We start from the raw sequence: 23,330 nt of genomic DNA on the forward strand, positions 1-23,330 counted from the left end.
AACTAATTTTGGAATGCAGGTTTACGTGGCGTAAAGAGAGATCTCTTGGTTATGCTTAACAAATGTTCAGACCAGTCGTGCAAAGAGGTTCTAAATAGATATGAAATTGGTAAACTGGATGCAAATGGAATACACTACGATCAGGTGAGTTTTTGTTCAATTTTGTATTATTATTATTATTGAAATAATGGTAAATAAAAGCTCGTTTTATTTAATAAAATATATTAAAAATTAATAAATATTATATTTAATGCTGCTAAAAAAAAATAAATAAAATAAGATGGTAGATCGTTATTTTCCTAAGGTATGTTTTTACAATAAATTTGGTTTAGGAAAACCATAGAACTTTTATAAGGCATTTCACATTTATACGCATTTATTTAAACGTTTATATATTTTTATTTTCTTTAATAATTCAGCTGCCTGATGTGACTTCTATAATTGAAAACTTAGAACAATTGATTAGCGATGACATAGCCTCGGCTGGAGAACGTGGCAATAAGGCTTTAAAGGCCATGCGTAAACATTTAAATGATACAATCGCCATATATACACCTCAAATTGTAGATGCCATTACCAAAGCCGGTAAGTCTGTCCACATCCATCCATGCATATTTATTTTTATTTCATAAATTTGTATTTTGCATTTATTTATTAACAGGTGAAGGATTGCTTAAAGCTTCAACTGATATAAAAACTGAATTGCAAAAGGTTTCAAAACTCATTGGAGCAAATACCTATAAATATACCAATATAGCCGATAATTATCGTAACGAATATGGCCCATACAGATTCTACATGGGAATCGGTGTATGCTCAATTTTATTATTAGTAAGTTTTATAAAATATCATTACCAAAATCGATTTGAAATTAAGATAACTTTTTTAAGGCGTTTAATTGAAAGAGATAGGTCTAACTAAAGCTTAAAGTGCTAGGAATTATTAATGTTACATAGTTTGTTCAATGTTTAAACTTTTAAAAATATTATTATTGTAAATTTATTCATGATAAAACCGATATATTTTTAACTTTTTCCATCAATTCTTATAGGTTTTAATATGCTTAGTTGCTGCGTTATTGTGCGGCATTTGCGGCAAACGTCCAGATGGTTATGGTGATGATTGCTGTAATAAAGGTTCTGGTTCCAGATTCCTTATGTTGTAAGTTCTCATTATATTTTACAACAAAATATGATTTTTAATCTAATTTATTCGACATTTTCTTCGTATCTATTTTTAAATTATAATTTATTTCATTTGCGAGCCCACAAAGTATATATATTCTAGATCGTTATAGATAGCGGAGTTGGTATAGCCATATCCGTATGACCGTCTGTATGTTGAAATCAACTTCCCGTAGACCCCAAATAACTTACATACATGATTCATACATAAATATACCCGGTTCGGTTCGGTTGCTATTTAAAATCGAGAAAATCGGCCCACAACTGGCTGCGATATAAGAAAAAACAAATACAACCTCGATTTATTACCTATTTTTTTATCTATATCTGGATTACTAAGTCATTAATGTAGACAATATGGATATCTAATGATAGTTTCAAAGTCCTTTGCAACGACGTATATAAGGCCATAGTATGTTGGACCTGCAATGGGTCAAAATAGGGGAATATATTTTTCAACCCGAATTTTTTTCAATAAAAAAAATTTTGTCATAAATTTTTTTTCACTAACAAATTTTTAAATTAAAAAAAACTAAAAAATTTAGAAAAAAATTTCGAAATTTTTTTTTTAATACCTAAAAATATTTAAAATTTTTATTTTTAAACAAAAATTGTTTTGGTGAAAACGACATACTAATTGTGAGTAACTTTGTTTTTGACTTTCAGTGCTGTTGCAATTATCTTCTTGACGATTTCGGCCATAACATTAATTGCTTTGATACATTTCCTAATTGGTATTATTACATACAGAGGCTTTTGTGTGCCACTAAGGTAATTTTTTTTGGTTGCTCTAGTGAATATTTTACTATATACACATAAATACTTTTCTTTTATTCAGGGATCCCCAAAATGATGCCGTTTTTGCTGAATTCGATAATTTAGTGGATTTAAATGAGATTATGTATCCCTCCAAAATCAAGGGTAAAGCTGCCTCTGGATCATTGCCTCCCTTCAGAATTTCTCATGTTATCACCGCCTGTCAAAGCAATCAAACAATATACGAAGTTTTGCACATTAATAATCTGGTCGATATAAATGAAATCAATGAATATCCATCGCACTATAAAATCAATCAAACTCTTGAGAATCTTGTTCAAGGTATTGATTTTGATGATAGAGGAGTGGAAATACTATCTGCCGCCGACAAACAACGCATTTTGAGTTTAAGAGACTCTGCCTTAAAAGATTTTGATTCAAGTCATTTTATAGACAATTTAAATGATGATATTACCAAACATTCTCTCACCGAAATAGCCATTCAATTGCGCGAAACTGCCAACAAGATCATAAGTCCAGAGATGAAAGACGTACAAATATCTTTACGCAATCAGGCTTTGCATTTAGAGACCTATGATCAAAATCTTGTTATACCTATGAAAAATCAATCATCTGAATTAATTAAATTGGCTCAAGATTTAGACAAAACTCTCAGTTATAAAGACCGTCCATTCCAAGATTCAATACCATTGCTGGTGCAGGAAATTGAAAAGGCCCAAGCTTTTATACAGAAAGATGGGCGCGCATTTGTTAAAGCAACTGCCGAAAGTTTTACCAATCACTTTGCCGGCGAAATAATTCGCTATTTGCAAATGGTGGTAACATCTGTAGAGAAAAAGATTGGTATATGCGCACCCATGGCTAGAGTTTACGAGGCTGGAGTTGTGGCCACCTGTAATAGCATTGTTGATCCATTAGTAAGTATTACAATTATATGCACTAACTATTTAAATTCCTTCATTATGATAATTTTCCATATTTTTAGAATGGTTTCTGGGCTGGTGTGTTCTGGTGTGTGCTACTTTTCCTACCAACTTTAATAGTTGCTGTCAAGCTGTCTAGTCTATATCAAAAATCGGATCCCTATCCTGGTCCTTTGGTTGAATCGTAAGTAAAACGCTTTTCAAATTTAGTTCTCACATACGCAATCATAATCTGTAAAAGGGTTGTTGTACTTTTAATACAGTAACCATGTTATATGGCATTTATATTGAATGATTTTACAGTAGTTTATTTTTGTTCAACATTTTGACTTCTATATATTGTTAACATGTAGTTTTCATTATTATTTTGTGAACGTGTGTTAAAATTTTGTATCATAAACTAAAACAAATAACTTTTCAGGGAGTATTTGTATGATGCTTACAGTGAGCGTGATCACATTCCATTGGCAAAGTAAGTGATTTAAAAAAAAACTTTTTCAGTTAATCATTTCCATTTATCACTATTATAATTTCAAAATTTCAACTTTATTGCTTGTACAAAAACTGAATTATTAACACAATTAAAAGAAATGAAATGTACTACAAATCTAAATATTTGTTTTGTGAATTTGTCATGTGTTGTTATGTATGCTAAAATAATATTCAAAATGTTTAACGAATCTGTTGGCTATTGGCAATGCAAACTGATATTTGTTTTAAATACTAAAACATACATAATTGCATGATTATTTTCAATTACTTTTAATATTGTAGTAGTATTACTTTTCTAATAAAGTCTAATATCTAAACAAAATTCAATTCAATTTATGTATTTTAATTTATTTTCTCCACTCTACTTTTATATTTACTTAATTTTTATTGTTTTTATCGTAAAAAACTTCATTACATTTTTATATGTTATGTTTTTGTCCTTTACATGTTTAGTGGTCCAAAAAATAAACGACGCAAGAATAAAGATCGCCGTCGTCGGGAATATTATGAGGATCCTGTAGGATCAACCTCACACGGCATCCCACCGGCTGCAGCTGGTGCACGTGATACGCGTTACAGTGACATGGCACCCAAGTAAGTTTATGCTGAAAAACATCCTTCCATCCATCCAATCCACAAACTATCCATCCATCCTTTTTTTTCTAAATAAATTATTTATTTCTTTCGAATGTTGAATGATTTTAACAGCTTGGTATCGTTCAATAAATTTTCCTTTAATGTGTTGTAATAACTGATTTGGGAATGCTCTTTTTTAATTGTTACAATTTTTTTTAACAAGTTACAGTAGTTACAGTATAATGAAAACAGCTTTTTAAGCATTTCTAAATGCTTTTTCTTACATAAAACAATTAATAAACAGTAACATTTAATTTAATATTTCATTTACATACATGCATCTTATAAACATCTTAATATTATTGTTTTTTTTTTAATTTTTATTTATATAAATGTATTTTTTAATTTTTTACACTTAGAAATATGGTTGAGGCTACTGATACAAGGCCAAAAGCATTGTCGGCAGATGGTTTCTTTTAGGTATTAATTTTTTAACTAAGCCACCACTAGTGAGTGGGTCTATAATGTTCATGTGGTATGATGTGATTACAGTTGTTTTTGTGTGCTTTTATATTTTATTTTAATTAATTTTAAATTAACTCCATGCCTCTAAAAATTTACCAGCTCATTTTTAATAATTGCATATTTCCATTAAAAGTCAAATGTATCAAATCATTTCATGGCCTTATTTAAAATATTCAATACATTACTGCTTTATCAAACACAATATTCATTTAACTGCACAAACTGATGATTAACTCATGTTAATAAATATTTATTAAGAGAATAATTGATATGAAATTAGGCGAAAGAGAATTTTATCAAAATATTGGGTAATCTTTAATGTGATATCGAGATCCCGTGCTATATCGGTTATGATGTTTAGTACAATTGCAAATAAACTTTAGCGAATTCGTAAGAATGAAAACTGACCTAGTAATTATGCAAAAACAAAACATTGGAGTGTTAGAAATCCAAACAACTACATGCTTATTTTGGCTAAGGTGGGACAACTTAAACTTTATAATAATGTTAGATTAACTTAATGTCGTATCGTTGTTCCCTAGTATACCTGTAGATTTTGCTATAAGAATTATACATAAAAAACGGAACAGAATAGAGAAATACAGAAATATGAGAAAGGATATATGTTGACGTATTATTGACAACCGATATTTTCAGTGTAATAACAAGATATGTTTGCAATAAAAAGGACTTCCAATGGGATATCCGGCATCTACAATTATAGCGGATATTGTTATGAAAACATTACTTGACCAATGCATTGAACAATTTACTGTTAAATCAAAAATTTTCACAAAATTTGTGGATGATTTGTTCTGTATAATTTCAGATAATGAAATAGATAATATGTTAAAAACATTTAATTCACTTCATCCTGACATTAAATTTACAATAGCAAAAGAAAGTGATTGGTACCAAAAACCTTCTTCTTCAGGGAGAATCATTCCTTACTATTCTAAACATTCTAAAATTAAAGGCCTCATTTTATAAAAGGAAGTGCTCAGAAACGTAAGCAATTTGTATGAAGAATACTGTGAAAAAGGTTTTAAACTTGAATTTTTTCCATAGAATTTTTTTAACGTTTGTCGTTGCGTTTTATAAAATGAGGCCCTAACTATAAATAAAAAGGTCGACAAATTAGACTATAAATTGAATAACAAAGCAAGAACACACCATAAAAAGAAGATGATGAATTATATTTAAAAAAGTGAGGAAAAAATTAATAGGCACAAAACCATTCAAGACAAAATTATCAAATTTAAAGCAACAATAACATTTTTAATATGTTGCCGAAATAAAGGTATTATCCCAAAATTTATAAAAAACTTTAATAAAATTATTCTTAATATTTTCCATGATAATGCTGTTCAATCAATTCCGAGATATATTCAAGAGTTTGAAAGAAAGATTCTTTATTTGGAAATAAAAAAGAAGCAGAAACTAATAAAAATAACAGAAAAAGAATTAATGTTTATCAAAATTAATTTAAGAAAACTCTTCACTAATGAGGAAATGAACACATTTTTAGAATATCAAGATAGAATAGCAGATATAGTTTAAAGAGAAAATTAAAAAGGTACATAAAAATAAATTTTAGTTTCTATAAATTTACAAAATAAAGAGTTAGTAATTAAATTTAATCAAAAAAATGGTTCGTTAACAAATTTTCCGTCATACGTACAATGGATACTTTCTCTAAGACAAACACATGCATTACCTATTGAAAAAGAACAGTTTTCATAACTAAAATAATAGTAGATGGAGAAGACTCCATACTCCAACTTTAGCGAATAAAGAAGAACAGGAGATAGCCAGATCAAAACTGATGACAATAATTAATAACCATACGTATATGATGAGATTATCAATTAGAGATAAATTCTTACTTAATAAAGTAAAGTATACTGAGAAGTATTTCTATGGCGTTGGAAAGGTCTTTGAAATATCTATCATTAGATAACCATATTATCTATGTTAATGACTCAGTAATATGGATAAAAAATAGGTAAAAAATCTAGGTATTTGCTCAAATTAAAATAGTTATCGAACCTGGACTAAAGCGAATATTTTGATGTATCAATTATGTATGTTAGTTAATTTGGGGCTTTGCCAAGTTGATTTTAACATACAGATGGCTATATCGACTCCGCATTCTATAACGATCCAGAATATATATGGAGGATTTCATGTGAAGTGAACCAAGGTTAGTCCTATTGGATAGTAATACAGACAACATTTTTCAGCAAAATCGGTCAAGGTGTTTTTTTTCATCCATGCAACATATTACCTATTGTTCTTAGCAAAATGTGTCCCAAATAGTTTAGATAGCTATTTCTTCAATCTTTCGAAAAAAATTTAAAAAAAAAATAAAAAAAAAAAAATTTTTAAATTTTTTTCCAAAAAAAAAATAAATTAAAATTTGAAAAAATAGTCAAAAATTGTATGTCTTCAGGTTAGAGATTTTCTTTTCCCGCATTTTTTCATTTCTGGGAAATCGGGATTAATTTTGAAATTTCCCGGAATTCCCGCCTATAACAATTATTCAACTTTAAGAATGTAGACTTCGTTAAAAAGCTAAAAAATGTATTTGGCGTTAAAATGTAATTGGATACAAATAAAATTTCCGATTAAAATTTAATACAAATTCACCATTTGTCATTTGTATATTTATTCTATTTTTGTTAATTCGCAAAAAATAAATATTTTATTATTTTTAATTTTGAATTGACAATGTTTTGCTTATTAGATCAAAAATTAAGTAAATATGTTAATTAAAACTTGAAGAAAACCCAATAATATTAAACAAAATTCAATTCCACGAAGGGTGTTTTTATTACAAATATTTTCGTTTATTCTTTGTGAAAAATCAAAATACTAAAATAATTCCACTTTCGATGGGAATAGAATTCTGTGACAGCCCTGAACATTCACTAATTTTTTGGAATAATTTGAATAATTAACTTGTTATTAGTCTATTTGGGTTAAATATTTTTTGTTGTATGAATCTTCTGCATTTGTTTTGGAGCTATAAGCATTTTTAGAGAAAGTCAAGTTCAAAAAACATAGCATAAAACAAAGAAAATTTATTCCCGGGAATTCTCGAACAACTTTTCCGGGATTTCGGGATTGAAAAACTCTACTTGAGTTACAAAACATTTATTTTCATGGTGACTCTTGAAAAATAACAAATTTTTGCTATAGTTTGTGCGTAAAGATCATTGAATGTAAAATATAAGTTTTTTTGCAACTTTGCATTTTCTGGCATTAATTAATACATACCATTAATAAAAAAACTAACTTTTCTATTGTAACAAACCAATATCATATCTTGATATATGAATGTGTGTATAATAATAAATATAATAATATAAATATAAATGTGTGTACTTTACAATATGAAAACATGTATAAATACGTATGTATGTTGTAAATTATTACTGGAAACTAAAAACCCACGAGCTTTATCTGCTCCTTACCTAAAAACAAAAAAATACTATTTGAAAGTTCCTAATAACTAAATGTATATTACAAACTCATGTTATTAATTGATGTTAATGTTTAATAATTATTTTGTATATTTTTTTTATTATTTCTCATAGGCATTGGGATGGCGGTCCACCCAGATATCAGAACCCACCAATGGCTCCACCAGCATCTGAATATGAACGCCCACCTCCATATTATTATCCTGGCGCTTCGGATCAGGACTAAGTGATCTATATTGAAATTCAGTTTTAAGCTGATGTATTCTCATTAAACAACATAGATGGAGTACCAAAATTAAACAATGAGGGGAGAAACGATCGTAAGCAAAATAATACAACGGAACAGAAGTAAAATTCGAAAAGAGCCATCATAGTTTTATACATACTACATATATTTATTGTTAAAGAAATGTACTTTCTCATTTAACTTAGTCTTTCTTTTTGTCAAACTCTAATTTACCAAATGTAACTTATAGCAAGCAGTATTGCCAAAATGTGTTTATAAGAGGAAAAACAAAAAAATATAACAGAGTAGAGTCATTTACATTACAATTAAAGGAAAAAAAAGCAAAAGAAAACAAAAATTATAACTGAAAGTCGAATTAAAGACATTGTTGACAGACAACAATGATGATGATGATTATGAAGATGATGAGTTTACAGTAGAGGTTGTTTATCGTGAAGGCAACAGCTTTAAAATTGACATTTCAATTCTTAAATTTAGTACCAACTACTTTTAGATAGACCCAAAATGTTTTCATATATGTATACATATTATATACCTACCCAATATATCTCCAAGGTTTTGACTTAGTTTAGACGTGTTGAATCGTATGACAACCAACGTCCAAAGACAACAAAACGACCGTTTAATTATGTTGATGGAGGGAGACGTGGAATTATTTTTATTATATATTTTATTAATCAGTGAGACTGTAATTTTTTATGAGTTAGATTATTTTTATAAATAATTATAATTATTACTATTATTATTATGATTATTATTATTATTATTATTAATTTGTAAACAAACATCAACAATGCTGATGATTAATATAATGAATTTTTATGATAAATAATATGCATTTAATTATATAATGAAATTGTTAAACGATTCAAATTAATACATGAAAATTTGAATTTTTTTTACAAAAAATCAAATCCAGTTTTAATATATTAATAATGATACAATAATGTATTCTTTTTTTATTTTTTAATAGCCATAGTTGTATTTAATATTAGATATAAATACATGTAAATTTAAGGCATTCCAAAGGAATGTATGCAGTTAATCGCAACATAATAGAAATAAAGAAATATTATTAAATAAAATCGAAAAGCTATAATGAAAAACAAAAAACAAAAAAAAACTTAATGGAAAACAAAAAAAAATTATTTTAGAATGTCCCCTTTGCTAATAAAGAATATTTTTATTTTGCAAAAGTGCAATATTTTATTTTTTAATCTCTTCCGTGCGGCCACAACGAAATTCATAATGCTTAATGAAGATTAAATTAAAACGAGTGATTTCACATTTTCTCGATAACTAACGAATGTATCTTTATTAAAGCCATATGAGTAACTTATAGACATAGACATTTTGAGATATGCCATCACTTTGCATCATAGGCCGCTCGGTACTCGAGCCCAAAAGCAATTGGCTGTTTAAGAAGAAAACTAAATAGCTAATGAACAATTCGGAAAGATTCAGTAAGATAGAACAATTAAAATACTTGTTTTTAATGTGAATTTGTTTAGCGTTTAAGGTGACGATAAAAATGATCGATATTTTAGAGAAAATTTAAATTGATTGTTTATTTTTTTGCCGAAAAATTATTTGAGACTGAAAAAGAGATGTATTTATAATTTCTGTTCAATAATTTTTAAATTGATACAATTTCAGACCAATTATGAATAAAAATTCTCCGGGAGTTTTCCCCTTTTCTTATTTTTCCTATTCATATTCAATGGGAAAAAACTCAGGGGGAACAAACTCCCGCGGAATTTTTTATTCATTATTGGGCTGTTTATGAATTTCAACCGATTTCAAGAAAAAATTTTGAAATAAATATTGCCTAGGTTACGAAAAACATATTTATGTAAGAAATGTGATACAAGTATCCTTTTTCTTTTCAAATCGTTTACTGAATAACTAATAGCCATTTGAATTTTGGGATTTGCCATTACTTCGCCCAAAGGCCGGTACTCGGACCCAAAACAATTGGCTGTTTAGAAGCTTTTCTAATAGTTCTTCTTCAATTTAGTAAGATAGGCCAATTCAAATACTTGATTCTGATGTTTAATTGTTGTGTAATTTAGGAGACAAATTTTACTGAATAAACATGATTGTTTATTTTTACAATTTTTCACCCAAAAATGGTTTTTCCAATGTATAATTTTTTAGAGTCGACCGAATAGTTTAGTTCTGAGTAGGCGAAAAATCGCGCAAAGTGGCCGTTCCAGGCCACCTAGAAATGAGCAAACAAACAAATATTATAAACCAATAAATTTAAATTGAAGACAAATTCAATCTTCAGTAAATTTCATAAAACTTTTTGTAATAAATTTGAATTAATGAATAGTTGAATGATTCAATAAAGATTCAATGAAGAATTAGTTCTCAAAGGAATGAATTTAATGTTTGAAGTAACAAGGAATTAAGCCTATAAATTAATTCCCAATTAATTCCCTAATGTAATGGTTAAGACATAAAATTGATTTTGAACAATGAATTAAGAGTTAATTCGTTCGAATCTCTGATTTCAACAAATAATATTTGGTATTCAATTAAAAAACCACTGAATATTTTGTGAAATATGTATGTATTTAAAAAAACAACTCGAAATTTTGGTATATATTTCAATATTTGTTTAATATAATTCATATAAGAAATCGTCTAGCGATTTATGATGAAAAGCACCTCAGAATTAAAATGACATCTTAAAATAAAATAAACTTTCAAAGCCCTTTGTCACAAACTATTAATGCAGTAGTTAGGGAGATTTAATTCAGAATAGTTACCACAATATGTAAAATTAGAATTGGAAAATAAATGACTGACGTTCTTTTTATATTGAACCACCGATTTGCTCTTTTTTACAAACATCTACAGTCGACCATTAAAGTCTCTTAATTATTATAGTTAAATCTATGTAAATTTACACATCTTTCATTTAAGTATAATCACACCGCTATGTGTTCAATGATGTTTTACAGAACTAAACATTTCAAGAAACAAAGTCCAATGACAAACATTCATGTCTACTTCTTTTATATGTAAGTATATCCTATCCAATAAACATCCGTATCAGTCAAACAATTCCAAAAGTTTATTAAAGAATATTTGATTAAAAAGCTACTGAATAGTTTTTTTTTATATACCTACATACAGAGCTTCGAATTAATGTATTCAATTTTAGCTTAATTCACTAAAATCTTAATTCAGAATTAATATCAGCAATTCATTTATTCACAATAGAATTAATTCATAACAATGATATTTGAATGATTCAAATTTAATTAAAATATTTTTTCTTTCAATTTGTTTAGCTTTTAATCATTTACAAAAGGTTTTTGTAATAGATTTGAACTGAAGAGAAATTGAATCCCTCAATACATTTATAAAGCTATTTTGTAATGAATTTGAATTAAAGAAAACTTTAATGATTCAATAAGAAATTAATTCACAAATGAATGAATTGAATAGGTTTGGATTACTAACAAATTAAGGCTATGAACTCATTAACGGAATGGTTAAGAGATAAACTATAATTTGATTTTGAAAATTGAATTAATTCTTTGTGTTAGAGTAAAATTTAGTAAGTTCGCTTTTAAAACAGATTACAAATTCGGAATATTTTTATGAAAGTAAAAAAAAATACTCAGAATTGTGATAACAAATACACATAGATCGGTAACTCTTCTGTCAAAGACCTAACTCAGTTATCAAAAACCTTAGGGCTAAAAAAGTATTAATAAAAAAAATTATGTGAAAACAAAATCATGAGTTTGTTTTCTAGTATCCGCTCTATGTGTATTACTCTATGTTTATGGTCACAAGAAATTTAACTCCAAAATATTTCTCTATGTTTGTCTACAGTTTTAGATCAGCCACATGAGTGATATATTTATCTTTATCGTTTTGTATATATCACTTTTAAAATTAGTTTCTTTTTTATCATATTAACTGATTAAAACACTTTTTCTTTAATCTTTATTAGCTAATTTATAAAAAAGTATTGATAAACAATTTTTATTGGTTTGCAACCTGCATAAAGGGGACATTAGTCAGTTTTTGATTTTTAAATAACAATGATATTTTTATTAAATACTTTAGCAATGTAAACTCAATGAATGATAAACAAAATTTTTGATTATATAAGGTATGAATTAATATAATTAAGTATAAAAATAATAATAAAAAGCAAACATTTTAAAGATATTTGAGCACACACATAAAATTGTTAATTAAAAGAACGGAGGCAATATAGTTGCCAAATAAAACTAATAGTAAATTAAATAAATAATAAAAATATTTAACATTTTAATGAACGTAAGGCATTAAATTGAAATAATTTACATATATTGATAATGAAAATGATCTGTTTTAAAAATTATTTCCATTCTATAAACGAATTAAAGGAGAAAGTTTAACACACATATGTATTAACTTACGTATATAAACAACACATATGTATGTATAGGAATATGTATGTATGTATGTACTTTTCATCTATTATATATATTATTATTAAACTGTCATTCCAAATCTAATAAACAAACAAAAAAAAAAAAATACTAAATACCAATCATGAGTTTCAAAAAAAAACAGAATTAAAAGTAATAAAAATAATATTCACATAAACAAAACTTGATCACTTCCATTTAATTGCAATTGATTTCGATAAGTATGTGTGTAATAATAAATTATTATACAAACATTTTGAGTGCTGCAAGTTTAAACTTGCACGTTATAGGGTGAATGCACCAGTAGTCGGCAGTTTAACTTTTTTTCAGTTTTTAAAGTGATACCATTATGAGTGCGAACATGGTATTGGGATGTAAATGGGTTATTGTTGTTTAGTAATTTGTATAGTTTTAGACTCAATTAATTCTTTTCAAGCAGTTTTTATTAAATTTGAGCAATTTACGTTTTTTTGAAAAAACACGATTTGTGCCCGAAGTCGGCACTCTTGATCCTAATGTCGGCAATTTGTGACCCAATAGTCGGCATAGCATTTTTTATTAAGAAAAGAATAAAATCTTAAAAGAATTCAAGTTATTTTTTATTTAAAATATCAGCCATTTAAATAAATACTAATAAAAAACATAAATTAGTGCATTTGAGGTGAAACCACTGTGGGCAAATATCATATCCTACGTTTTTAGACCATCATCCTCAGGATCTGTGTCCAAATCCTCTTCACATGTGCCCCTAACTCGTTTTATCTTCCTTTTTTAATTTGTTTTGGTTTATTTTATTTTTCTATTATGGTCACTGTAATTATGTATATGTTTGCGGTAACCATTTATGTTTATTTTATGTTTAAGTTACCATTCACATCATTGTAGCAATCATATACATATACATATGATTGTAGTAAATATTTATGTGTTTGTGGCAACCATGTTTATGATGTAATACTTCAACATATTGTGTTGTTCTAGGATTATGGTTATCATATTCTGAGATCAACATATTATGATAAATCATTATCATGAAAATGATTGCCATAAATATATATTTATTTACAATCATGTTAATGGTAACGTAAACATATTATGGTTACCACAATCATATACAATATCCCAGTGACCATAATATTATTAAAAAACTTTGAAATGTACAACTACAACTTGTTGGGATTGGACTTGAACAGTTAAAAGGCTGAAACCAAGTATTTGAATAATTATTTGATAAAGTTGGAGATGAGTAGTGAACAGGTTTCAACGTTTCATCGTGATTTTCTGCAGCTAAAGTTGGCGATACTACCATATTTTCAACTTTTCCTTGTTAATTATGAACGTGCCTGCCTCTATGGTAAGATTACTCACAATTTCAATAGTTTGATAATTTATTTTTAAGTTATTGTTCTCTTCGATAATGTCATCGGAATCAATTCTACGCTCATATTAGGAGCTAGTCGGTTGACTATTTCAAAAGCTAGATCCAAATCCGTTTCTTTTCTCATTTTCAGGCCGATCACCTACTAATAACTCCAACTGATTTAGTAAAGAGCCTGTTTATTAAGGTACCTTACATGATTATTTTAGAGAGAACAGTTTAAAAACCCCTTTATACCATTTCTTTCCTGGTAGATCATGGTTTGCTGCTCTTCACGATTGATTGAACCGTGTTAAGTTAATCCTCACTTTCTTTGGAATTAGATAACACTGTTTGCGGCCCCATTCTCATAGGACCTTCGGAACCGTATAATTTGTCCTATATTTTTGAACGCGGAACTCCATATTGTTTACTGGCACCTAATACAGAAATCGGGCCTTCTCTCGCATAGAAAATATTTTAAGGCTTTTTCAGGATATTGGTGCATGGGTTTTTTTTCTGGAGTGTCCATATTTGGAATTCTAAGATGTTAGAATTAATAATACCTACTGAATCTCTAAATATTACTCTATTTAACGATCTCCAGTCAAATAAAAAGCTGCTGCCGAGCTCAGGATGCTTGGTATCCTATACTCGGCAGTTCTTAAAATGCTCAATTAAAACTGTGCCGACTATTGGGTAAACTCATTTCAAACTCATTTTCTTCAAATCTATTGTCAAGAGAGATGAGTAATAAACATATTTGTAGAATTTGAGCTTAATACAAAAAATTAGCAATTTTCCTGAAGTCGGCATCACTATGCCGACTATTGAAAATCATAGAAATTTTTGTTCCTAATGACGGCATCAATTAAAATAACCAAAAAAATTATTTTTTGTGAAAACTTTCACATTGTAGGTAATATTTAAACAAAGTTTTATCTGTTAACACCACTCTGGTAAAAATATTACTTAAATTGATATGGTTACTAACTTGTTTTAGTTGGCCTTGCCACTAAAAAATTTCTTAAAAAACAGGCACTTCCGCACCAGTTGAAAGATGGTCACTTAATGAGGACAAAAATAGATGAAAATACTCATCTCACCCAAATTTAAACATTACATAAAGATAAATGAGTGTATGTTTAATTAAAGTTAAATCTTACTTTTGTATAAAATTATAGTTATTCTTATTTATTAAGCTTTTAAGTCAAAAATGCCGACTACTGGGTCATGCCGACTATAGGAGCGTTTACCCTATGTAACATGTTTGTATTATGCATTTAGCGGAAATCACTCTTGATAGAAAACTTTTACAACAAGCAGTTTTGTTTTGTTTTCAGCACTATTTATTAGTTGATCTTTATTGATCTTCGTTGATCTAATTGTTATTAACATTTTAATCAATTTAATTTTAATTTTTCCTGATTTCTCCGCTTTTATGTTAGTTTTCTATCAAGAGTGTTTACTGCAATTAATTATTTCATCAGCGTAGTTTCGTTATACAGTGAGTGTCACTCAAAATCGTACAACATATTTTTTTTTTAAATATTATGAAATTATACAGGCAATAATAGGTGATTATATAAAAAATTAAAAGTCATTTTATTAATTGGAACAAAAAATATGTATTTCAACAAAAAAGTTAACAAAACCTCATTTCGTTAAAAAAATATTGATGAAAATTAAAGAACATCAGAAAATTCATATTTCACTTAAATTCGTAAAATTATATTAAATTATAATTAAAACTTGAAAAATTAAAAAAAAATGTAATATTAAATAATCCTAATACTTTGTAGGGTATCATTTGCTATTTTTTAGTGCCTTTACGATTTTAAATGAAGCGTTGATATTCTGGGCACTGACAGTCTTACCCAATTTTTTTATTTGTGGATAAGGGCAATTAAAATAATACCCAATTTTCTGATAGGTAATAGCGCACACAATATAATAATAGCATTTTAAAATATTTCCAAAACATCATCTTTCTAAAACTAATGAATAAAATTTGACTACGATGGTGTACGATTTTAAGTGACATTCACTGTATGTAATGTTCTTTATTTGATACATGAAATTTCTCAATAAATAAATTAAATCGTAAAATTATAACTATTTGTTTGTAATTATTGTTGTTATTTGAAACGTAAGTTAGAAGTTAGAAATTAAAAAGTGTGTTAGAAATTTTATTATTTTCAAAACAATTCACAAATGGATTAAACAGTGAACGAACAAGCTACAGTGAACGAAAGTAGCTTGTCCATATATACAAGTTAGAGTGACAATCAGTTGTATGGAATTTTGTTTCGAATTTTGAAGGGTGACTAGGACTAAAAGTTAAGTGCTGAAAATTTGAGCCAAATCGGACAACGATTTCCGAACGGGTCTGATATATGCAACGTTTTACTATTTATATAAAATGGTTAAAAAAGTTATTTAAAATTACCCAGGCCACTTGAACAAGCAATTAAGGAAAAAATTAACAAATTTTGAGAAATATTAAAATAAAATCGAATTTTTATCCAATATTTTGGCGAATGAGACAAATTTCCTTACTGTTATGAATTTTAAGTTATGTATTTCGGTCAAAATTGTCACCGAAAAAAAGTACATGAAAAAATGTTTAAAACTTTTCAAAAAAAAATAGCTAACTATCGTCCCCTCAATAAAACAATAGTGTATAAGCATATACATAATAAGAATTTACATAACTGATTCTATATGTGGTCAAAATTTGGTAAAATTCTACTTCTACAAAGTGGGTCAAAAGATCAATCGAAATATTACTTTTGTTCTAGATGTCTACTAACACAAAAATTTTAAACTCAATTATTTCGAAATGGCAAAAAAATTATACACTATTGTTTTATTAAGGGGACGATATAAGAAGGTTTATCGTCACACTATTTCCAAAGCCATTAAACAAGGGGCATATTCCCTAATCCAATTCGAAAGGAAATCGATTCGAATTACAATCACCCCTATCGCGAATCAATACTTCACATGAAATATGTTTCCATTTCCCATTTTTCGTTCATAAACTTTGTTCACGTGAAAAAATTCCCCATGTTGTGAAATTTTTAGATGAAATTTTGTAAACAATAAACAGCTGCTACGAACAAAATCAACTATTGTGAATGAAAAGTTTAGGGGAATATCACGATAGCAATTTTCCCTTCGAGGGAAATAAATATTTCATGGGAACATAAATTTCACATGTTTTTCACGATAGGGGTGAATGTATTTTGCACACAATTTCGAACATTTTCGTAACATTTAGTAACAGCCCAGTATAAAGAAGATTTCAACATTGGAAGGAAACCTGGATCAGGAAGAAAATAAGTCTAACAGATATTGGTAAGGCAAAATAAGTCGAAGAACTCTTTCGAAGAGCACCGAACACTTCTATTAGAAAAGCAGCTCGTAAAGTTAAATGCTCTGATTATTTTGTGCGCAGAGCCAAAGCTAATGCTAGGTTAAAGTCGTATAAAGTTCCGAAAGTTACAGATCGCAATGCCTTAAAGAATTCAGATGCAAAAGAATGAGCGAAAAAACTGAGGTCAAATTTTATAAAAACAAGTAAGAGAGATATATTCGGCTGTGCCGAATCTTATATACCCTTCACCAAATTATACTTCAAAATCAAAAAAATTTAAATATTTTTAGGTAAACAAAATTTTTTTTTCCAAAGTTGTTTTTCATTTTTTGGAAAAAAAATTCGAATTGTTTTATTTTTTTTTTAAAATTTAAAAAATTTTTTTTTTAATATTTAGCGAAAAAAAACTTTTGTTAAAAAAAATTCGGGTTAACGTCATTGGTCTTTGAAATCATAATATTAATAGGCAAGTCGATTTCTTTAGACCCCTTTTACTCTCACATTATACATTCAATTTGGGCAAGAAATATACCATTTTAAAGGGATTTACTCACAGAAGTGCAGAATATATATTTTATTGAAATCGGTTCAGTTTTTTAGGAGTTATAAGCGTTTAAAGATGTTACTAACACATATGCAAAAAAGTGTACATGTGAACCTTAAGGTAAAATGTAAACAAAGCAATGCATGTTTGTCCAATTTGTTGTTGTAAATAAATAAGAGAAACAATTAAACAGTATTGATTTAGATCTGTTTTAAGTGAGAGTTGTTATAGAAAACAAAGAAAAAGACTTTAGTAATTTAAATTCGCTTTAATAAATATACATATTTGGTCAATTCACAAGGTCTCTTATCAGTCATAATGTCCTAATATATCACGACTCGGCAGCACGGCTTAACCGAGTCTTAGGCATTCGGCGCAGGTCTCTGCGCCGAGTAGTATTATTTTAGGGCATTTTTTGCTTGAAAAACAATAAAAACCATTGTGAAATATTAGGACATTATAACAATATGACATGATAAGAGACCTTGTGAATTGACCAATTGTGAAAATTTGTTTTATAAACCTTTGACAAATTTAAAAACCTGTTTATGCATATGGGGGTAAATATGTAACTGTAGATAAGTAAATAGTTATTTTATAATATGTGCAGAATTATAATTGTGACGATTTTCAATGGTTTATCACTGCATGAAGTTTAATGAAAAATGGGACGGGTCAGAAAAAATGGTGAGTCGCCTCGCATACAAAGTAAATAGTTATTTCTAAATATTTTGTGAACTATAATTGCAAGATTCTTCAAACTTAGTCTAAATGGCTCTTTTATAAATTTGCATAGTTTCGCTGAAATTGTTCGGTATTGGAATAGTGGGCATGGTACACCCTATACAGAGGATATAATTAATTTCGAATATCTGTAGAACTATAATTGTAAAAGTGTTTAAACTTTTAGCGAAGTAATTTATTATTAATGTGCGGAGTTTAGCTGAATATAGAAGGAATTAGATTAGATGGCATAGCACCCAAAATGGGAGAGGTCAGAAAAGGATGTGAGTCACCTCCCATACAAGGTAATAATTGCAAGGTTTTTCAAACTTTGGCCGCATAGCTCTCTTACCATTTTACACAGATTATGGCGCAAAGTAAATAATTAATTTTGAATATCTGGAGAACTATAATTCTAAAAGAAGTTAAACTCTGTATCAATCAATTTATTACCATTCCAAGGAGGTTAGCTAAAAACGAATTTATTCCTGATCCCTGTTCGAAGTTTAGCTAAGCACGATCGGCTTAGTAGGAATGACCCCTCCCTTATAAAGGAAAGTTAAAGTAAAGCTTGATATTTACATAAAAGGTTTAAAAATGGGTGGGTTCAGAGCAGTGGAGTGGTATCTCCCATACAAAATTAGTTATTTTCGAATATCAAGTGAATTGTAATTGAGAGATTCTCAAATTTTGTATGTGTTATTTTCGTATTTCCATTCATATTTTTTTTAATTTTACTAGGGTAGGGGTAGCGAAGTGCACCAGGTTAAGCTAGTATCTATTATTAGATATCCATATTGTCTATATTCATGACTTAGTAATCCAGATATAGGTAAAAAATAGGTCAAAAATCGAGGTCCATTTGTGGACCGATTTTCACGATATTAAATAGTAACCAAGCCGGAAGAAAGAAGCCTATCATTTGTGACATCAGGTACGATGAATTACGGAGTGTCTACAAACACGGTTTTTTTGACTATCTTAAAACAGCACAGAGTGCCTTCATATATCTGGCCCGATTTGAAACCATGCATGTTTGGAACTTTGGCCTGTTGAAAGGTATAGGGCTCTTGTAAAAAAGAATTAAAGAACACATGAAAGGTATCCCAGGAGGGAGATTTCCGATATTTTAACAAATTTGATGAAGATAAAGGGTATTGAATAGGTTTCGTCGAAGTCTCAGGCAAACAAAAAGTTGTCGTGCTTTAGAACATTCGCCCATGTTCTGGAAAGCGCAGCGTTTTCAAATCGCTTACGGTTTGAAAAACGCATTTCAGTATGTTCTGAAAATAACGCGATTTGGTATTCGTTTCAGTATATACGGTTTACAGCTGCTTGAAAACGCCAAATTTCTTGCGTTTTTGTTTGTTTGGCGTTTTCAAATTTAAAACTCAAATTTTAAGCGATATGCGCTTTTCAGAACTTGAGCGGTTATCATTTTTCATATATTGTAATTCCAGTACACTAGAAAACCATTTAGAAAAAGGCATGTAATTGTTAATCATATTTATCTATTGTTATTTTTTTTTTGGGAAGTTATAGTGAAAAATCCTTAACAACACTATGAAATTCCAGCAGCATTGTCAATTTCCATTTCATGAACATCTCGTCAACCTACCTGATTGCTATATAAAAATCAATTACAATTTAAATAATTTCTTTATTCAATTTAAATTTTCGGGGTACATAATAACATATACATAACTACAACATATAGGTACAATATATTTATTTATTTATGTATGAATTTAAGTTTTATTTATTTCCTTCAACATAAGACTATAATACAGATTTTTTTTGTGGTTGTTTGTAAAAAAAGCAGTGATTATTTAAAACAAATTTTGAAACAAACAAGTCAAAGTAAAAAAGAAAACAAAAAGAAAGAAACAAACTGAACACTTTAAAACTATTTCATTTTAACAATAAAGGCAGAAAATCAAACATCTTTTAGAAACATGTAGTTAAGAATTATCACAGTTTTATGTACAATAGAGCGTGCTTTCACATTTAGATAAAGTTTTATTTAATATTATTTTGTGATCTTGAGTGTGTTTAGTTTAAAATTTCTTTGATTAAGTGGTGTTGTCTTATTTGATAATAAAGAGTATTTTTTGTTGATGTTGTGGTTTTCTTTTTTGGAAATAGGCAAGTAATTTAAAAAGGGTACATACGACAAAATGAATTATTAAAAAAATAAAATACAAATAAAATATATATGAATATAAAATAATTACATATTGTAACAAATTGAACAAAGTGTTGTTATTATTAAACTATTAAACAATAATGTTGTATGTATCTTTTTTATACAGTAAACTAAAAACTAAAATTTTTAAAACTAAGTTAATAGTAGTAGATAGAGGAGCAACCATGCAAATAATCGGGTGCATGTAGGGCAGGCAGCTGAAGATGTTTTTAAATTTATTTTTAATATATGAGTAAAATTGCCAATACGAGTGAGTATATTTTCTAATTTATAAAAAAAATCGATGAGTATTAAAAGGCATCATTGTTTTAACATAATATCGTAAGTAAATTTAGGAAAATGTGTTAATATTTAAACAACTCGTGTTATAGATAGTAACAAAAAACCAAAAAGGACACATGCATTTGCAATTGGTCTTAGATTAGATTCAAGTCGAATATTTTAGAGCAGAGAAGATTAAAAATTTCGTTGAATTATTAATGAGATTATGTTACATACATACATACATTTGTGTATATTCTTCAGTGTAAATAAATACTATTTACAGAAATATATAAAAAAACAATGCATTTCACGTCCCTTTTAATTCTGATTGCACTGGGGGCAGTGAGGATGTCGGTAAATAAAAAAAGATGTAAACATATAAAAAAATAATAACTATTTTTAGGCTGGAGCTTCGGTAGGTACATGACAGCCTTCGACATTCTCGGGCCAATCGCATACATTTTCCTGGGGATTAAATACCAAATTGGCAGGACATGGCATGTGATGTTTGCGTTCACCTTCACACATGTAATAATGAGTGCAATCACTCCAATCTTTGTGATAACTGATATGACCTTCTTCCTCTTCACAGGTCACCTCATGAGCTAAAGGTATAGTAAAAAAAAGTAAATCAATTAAATATCATTCATTCTAACGTAAATAATTCAAAAATGTACCATGGATCTTCAGATTTTTGTACACATGGAGCCATTGAAAATTCAAATTTTAATTTTGAAAAATTTAGCAATACGGTAGGGTCGAAACGAAGTGTTCGTTTGTCGAATTGTTTCCATTTTTAAAAGACGTGAATTTAATTGCGGGTTTTTCAAAATTAGAAACATTAAAAACGGAAATTTCAAATGGCTCCAATTTCAATAAAGTCTAAAGACCCACTTTCATAAATTTTTTTAACAAATTGTTTATGAAATACTAAAAGGAATCTTTAAAAATACTTACGATCTTTGGTTGTGTAAGCTCCTCTGGGACCACGGGATTCATAGGGGCCATCATATTCTAGCGCTACCTTGTAGTCTTTAAGTTCATCGTTAAGAGAATTTAGTAATGGATATTTTCCGTTTCCACAACGGCCGGTAAAATCATCCATATCAATGGACCATACCATAATGCCACCAAAACCTTGTTCTTTCAGCCATTCCATCTAAATTAAAAAAACCAAATTATTAAAAACACTATTTACTATGTCCTATATACTAAATATACCTTTGTTTTAAGAGAACGTTCATCATCAAAGCCCACCCATTGGTTGTCGCGATAGGCAAATGGAACTTGTTGTTCAGAATCCCACACTAATGTTGTATTATCAGCCGCCAAGAATGAGCAGACTTCATAGTAACTCAGAAAACCAGCTTCGTTGGTAAATTTGCCTGGACTTCCGCCTCCAGATGCAGGTGCACCGATATCGAATTGAGTTTCGTTTATTAGTTCAAATGAACGGCCATAGGTAGGCATGCCAATAAGCAGCTTCTCTTTGGGAGCACCTTGTTTCACCCATTCGCGAGCACTGTAATCCACAGTCAATTTCTTTTGATAGCCAGTAGTAGATTCAAGTGGGAACAATGGAGAATTGTGTCCCACTGTGCGCTCCCATTGACCATGGAAATCGTAGGTCATTACATTTATGAAATCAAGATATTTCGATATTTCTGGTACATCGTAACCGGCTGCTATAGCTTCAAATGAAGCTGGCACAGCGGCAGTCAATAGCAGTCTAGGAAGACCGGAAGATTTAGCTTCGCCTTCAAATGCTACACGCAACTCTCTTAATAAATTAACGTAAGCAGCCCGGTCATCTGAACCACGAGGATATTCCCAATCCACATCAAGTCCATTGAACTTGTAATCGCGCAAGAAATCGATAGCTTCGTAAACAAATTGGTTCATGCGGAACACATTTGAAGTGAGTTCTTTGAAGGGTGTAGATCCAAAAGCCCATCCGCCTATGGCCAACAAAATTTGTAGATCAGGGTTAGTGTCACGTAAAGCTATTACTTGTTCGTAATTGTCGGGATCATCGTCACTGTTTTCAGAAAGTCTGTGATCCTTTAATGTGGCAAAAGCATAAACGACATGGGTACATAATTTGGGATTTATGTGAGAAGGATCAAACTTGCCAGCACCAGGACGTTTCGAGGACCAGCTGGTCAAATAGCAGAATACTTGAGCAGGACGAGCTAATAAATGAAACAAA

General features: G+C 28.9%; 2 protein-coding genes across 7 annotated transcripts in view; one reads left to right on the forward strand and one right to left on the reverse strand.

The window, feature by feature from the left end:
* Window positions 1-9,405, forward strand: part of promL (prominin-like) — a 32,121-nt gene extending 22,716 nt beyond the window's left edge. For 2 of the 6 annotated variants that reach the window (XM_065506323.1, XM_065506324.1), the window contains exons 7-16: window positions 20-144; window positions 420-585; window positions 662-831; window positions 1,052-1,161; window positions 1,851-1,955; window positions 2,023-2,878; window positions 2,947-3,068; window positions 3,306-3,356; window positions 3,830-3,970; window positions 8,077-9,405. In XM_065506323.1, coding sequence (XP_065362395.1) covers window positions 20-144; window positions 420-585; window positions 662-831; window positions 1,052-1,161; window positions 1,851-1,955; window positions 2,023-2,878; window positions 2,947-3,068; window positions 3,306-3,356; window positions 3,830-3,970; window positions 8,077-8,188 — 1,958 coding nt within the window. In that variant the 3' untranslated portion in view covers window positions 8,189-9,405. Of the gene's footprint in view, window positions 1-19; window positions 145-419; window positions 586-661; window positions 832-1,051; window positions 1,162-1,850; window positions 1,956-2,022; window positions 2,879-2,946; window positions 3,069-3,305; window positions 3,357-3,829; window positions 3,971-4,371; window positions 4,433-8,076 lie in introns of all 6 variants that reach the window. The other 4 variants (XM_065506325.1, XM_065506326.1, XM_065506329.1 and 1 more) reach the window with 4 other exon arrangements.
* Window positions 9,406-20,291: 10,886 nt separating this feature from the next.
* Window positions 20,292-23,330, reverse strand: part of Cht7 (chitinase 7) — a 33,802-nt gene continuing 30,763 nt past the window's right edge. The window contains exons 7-9 of the mRNA XM_065504444.1: window positions 22,343-23,313; window positions 22,079-22,280; window positions 20,292-21,726 (exon numbers count right to left, since the gene is read on the reverse strand). Coding sequence (XP_065360516.1) covers window positions 21,521-21,726; window positions 22,079-22,280; window positions 22,343-23,313 — 1,379 coding nt within the window. The 3' untranslated portion in view covers window positions 20,292-21,520. The remainder of the gene's footprint in view (window positions 21,727-22,078; window positions 22,281-22,342; window positions 23,314-23,330) is intronic.

Source organism: Calliphora vicina, chromosome 3 (assembly GCF_958450345.1).
Source record: "Calliphora vicina chromosome 3, idCalVici1.1, whole genome shotgun sequence".
NCBI classification, from domain to species: Eukaryota; Metazoa; Arthropoda; class Insecta; order Diptera; family Calliphoridae; genus Calliphora; species Calliphora vicina.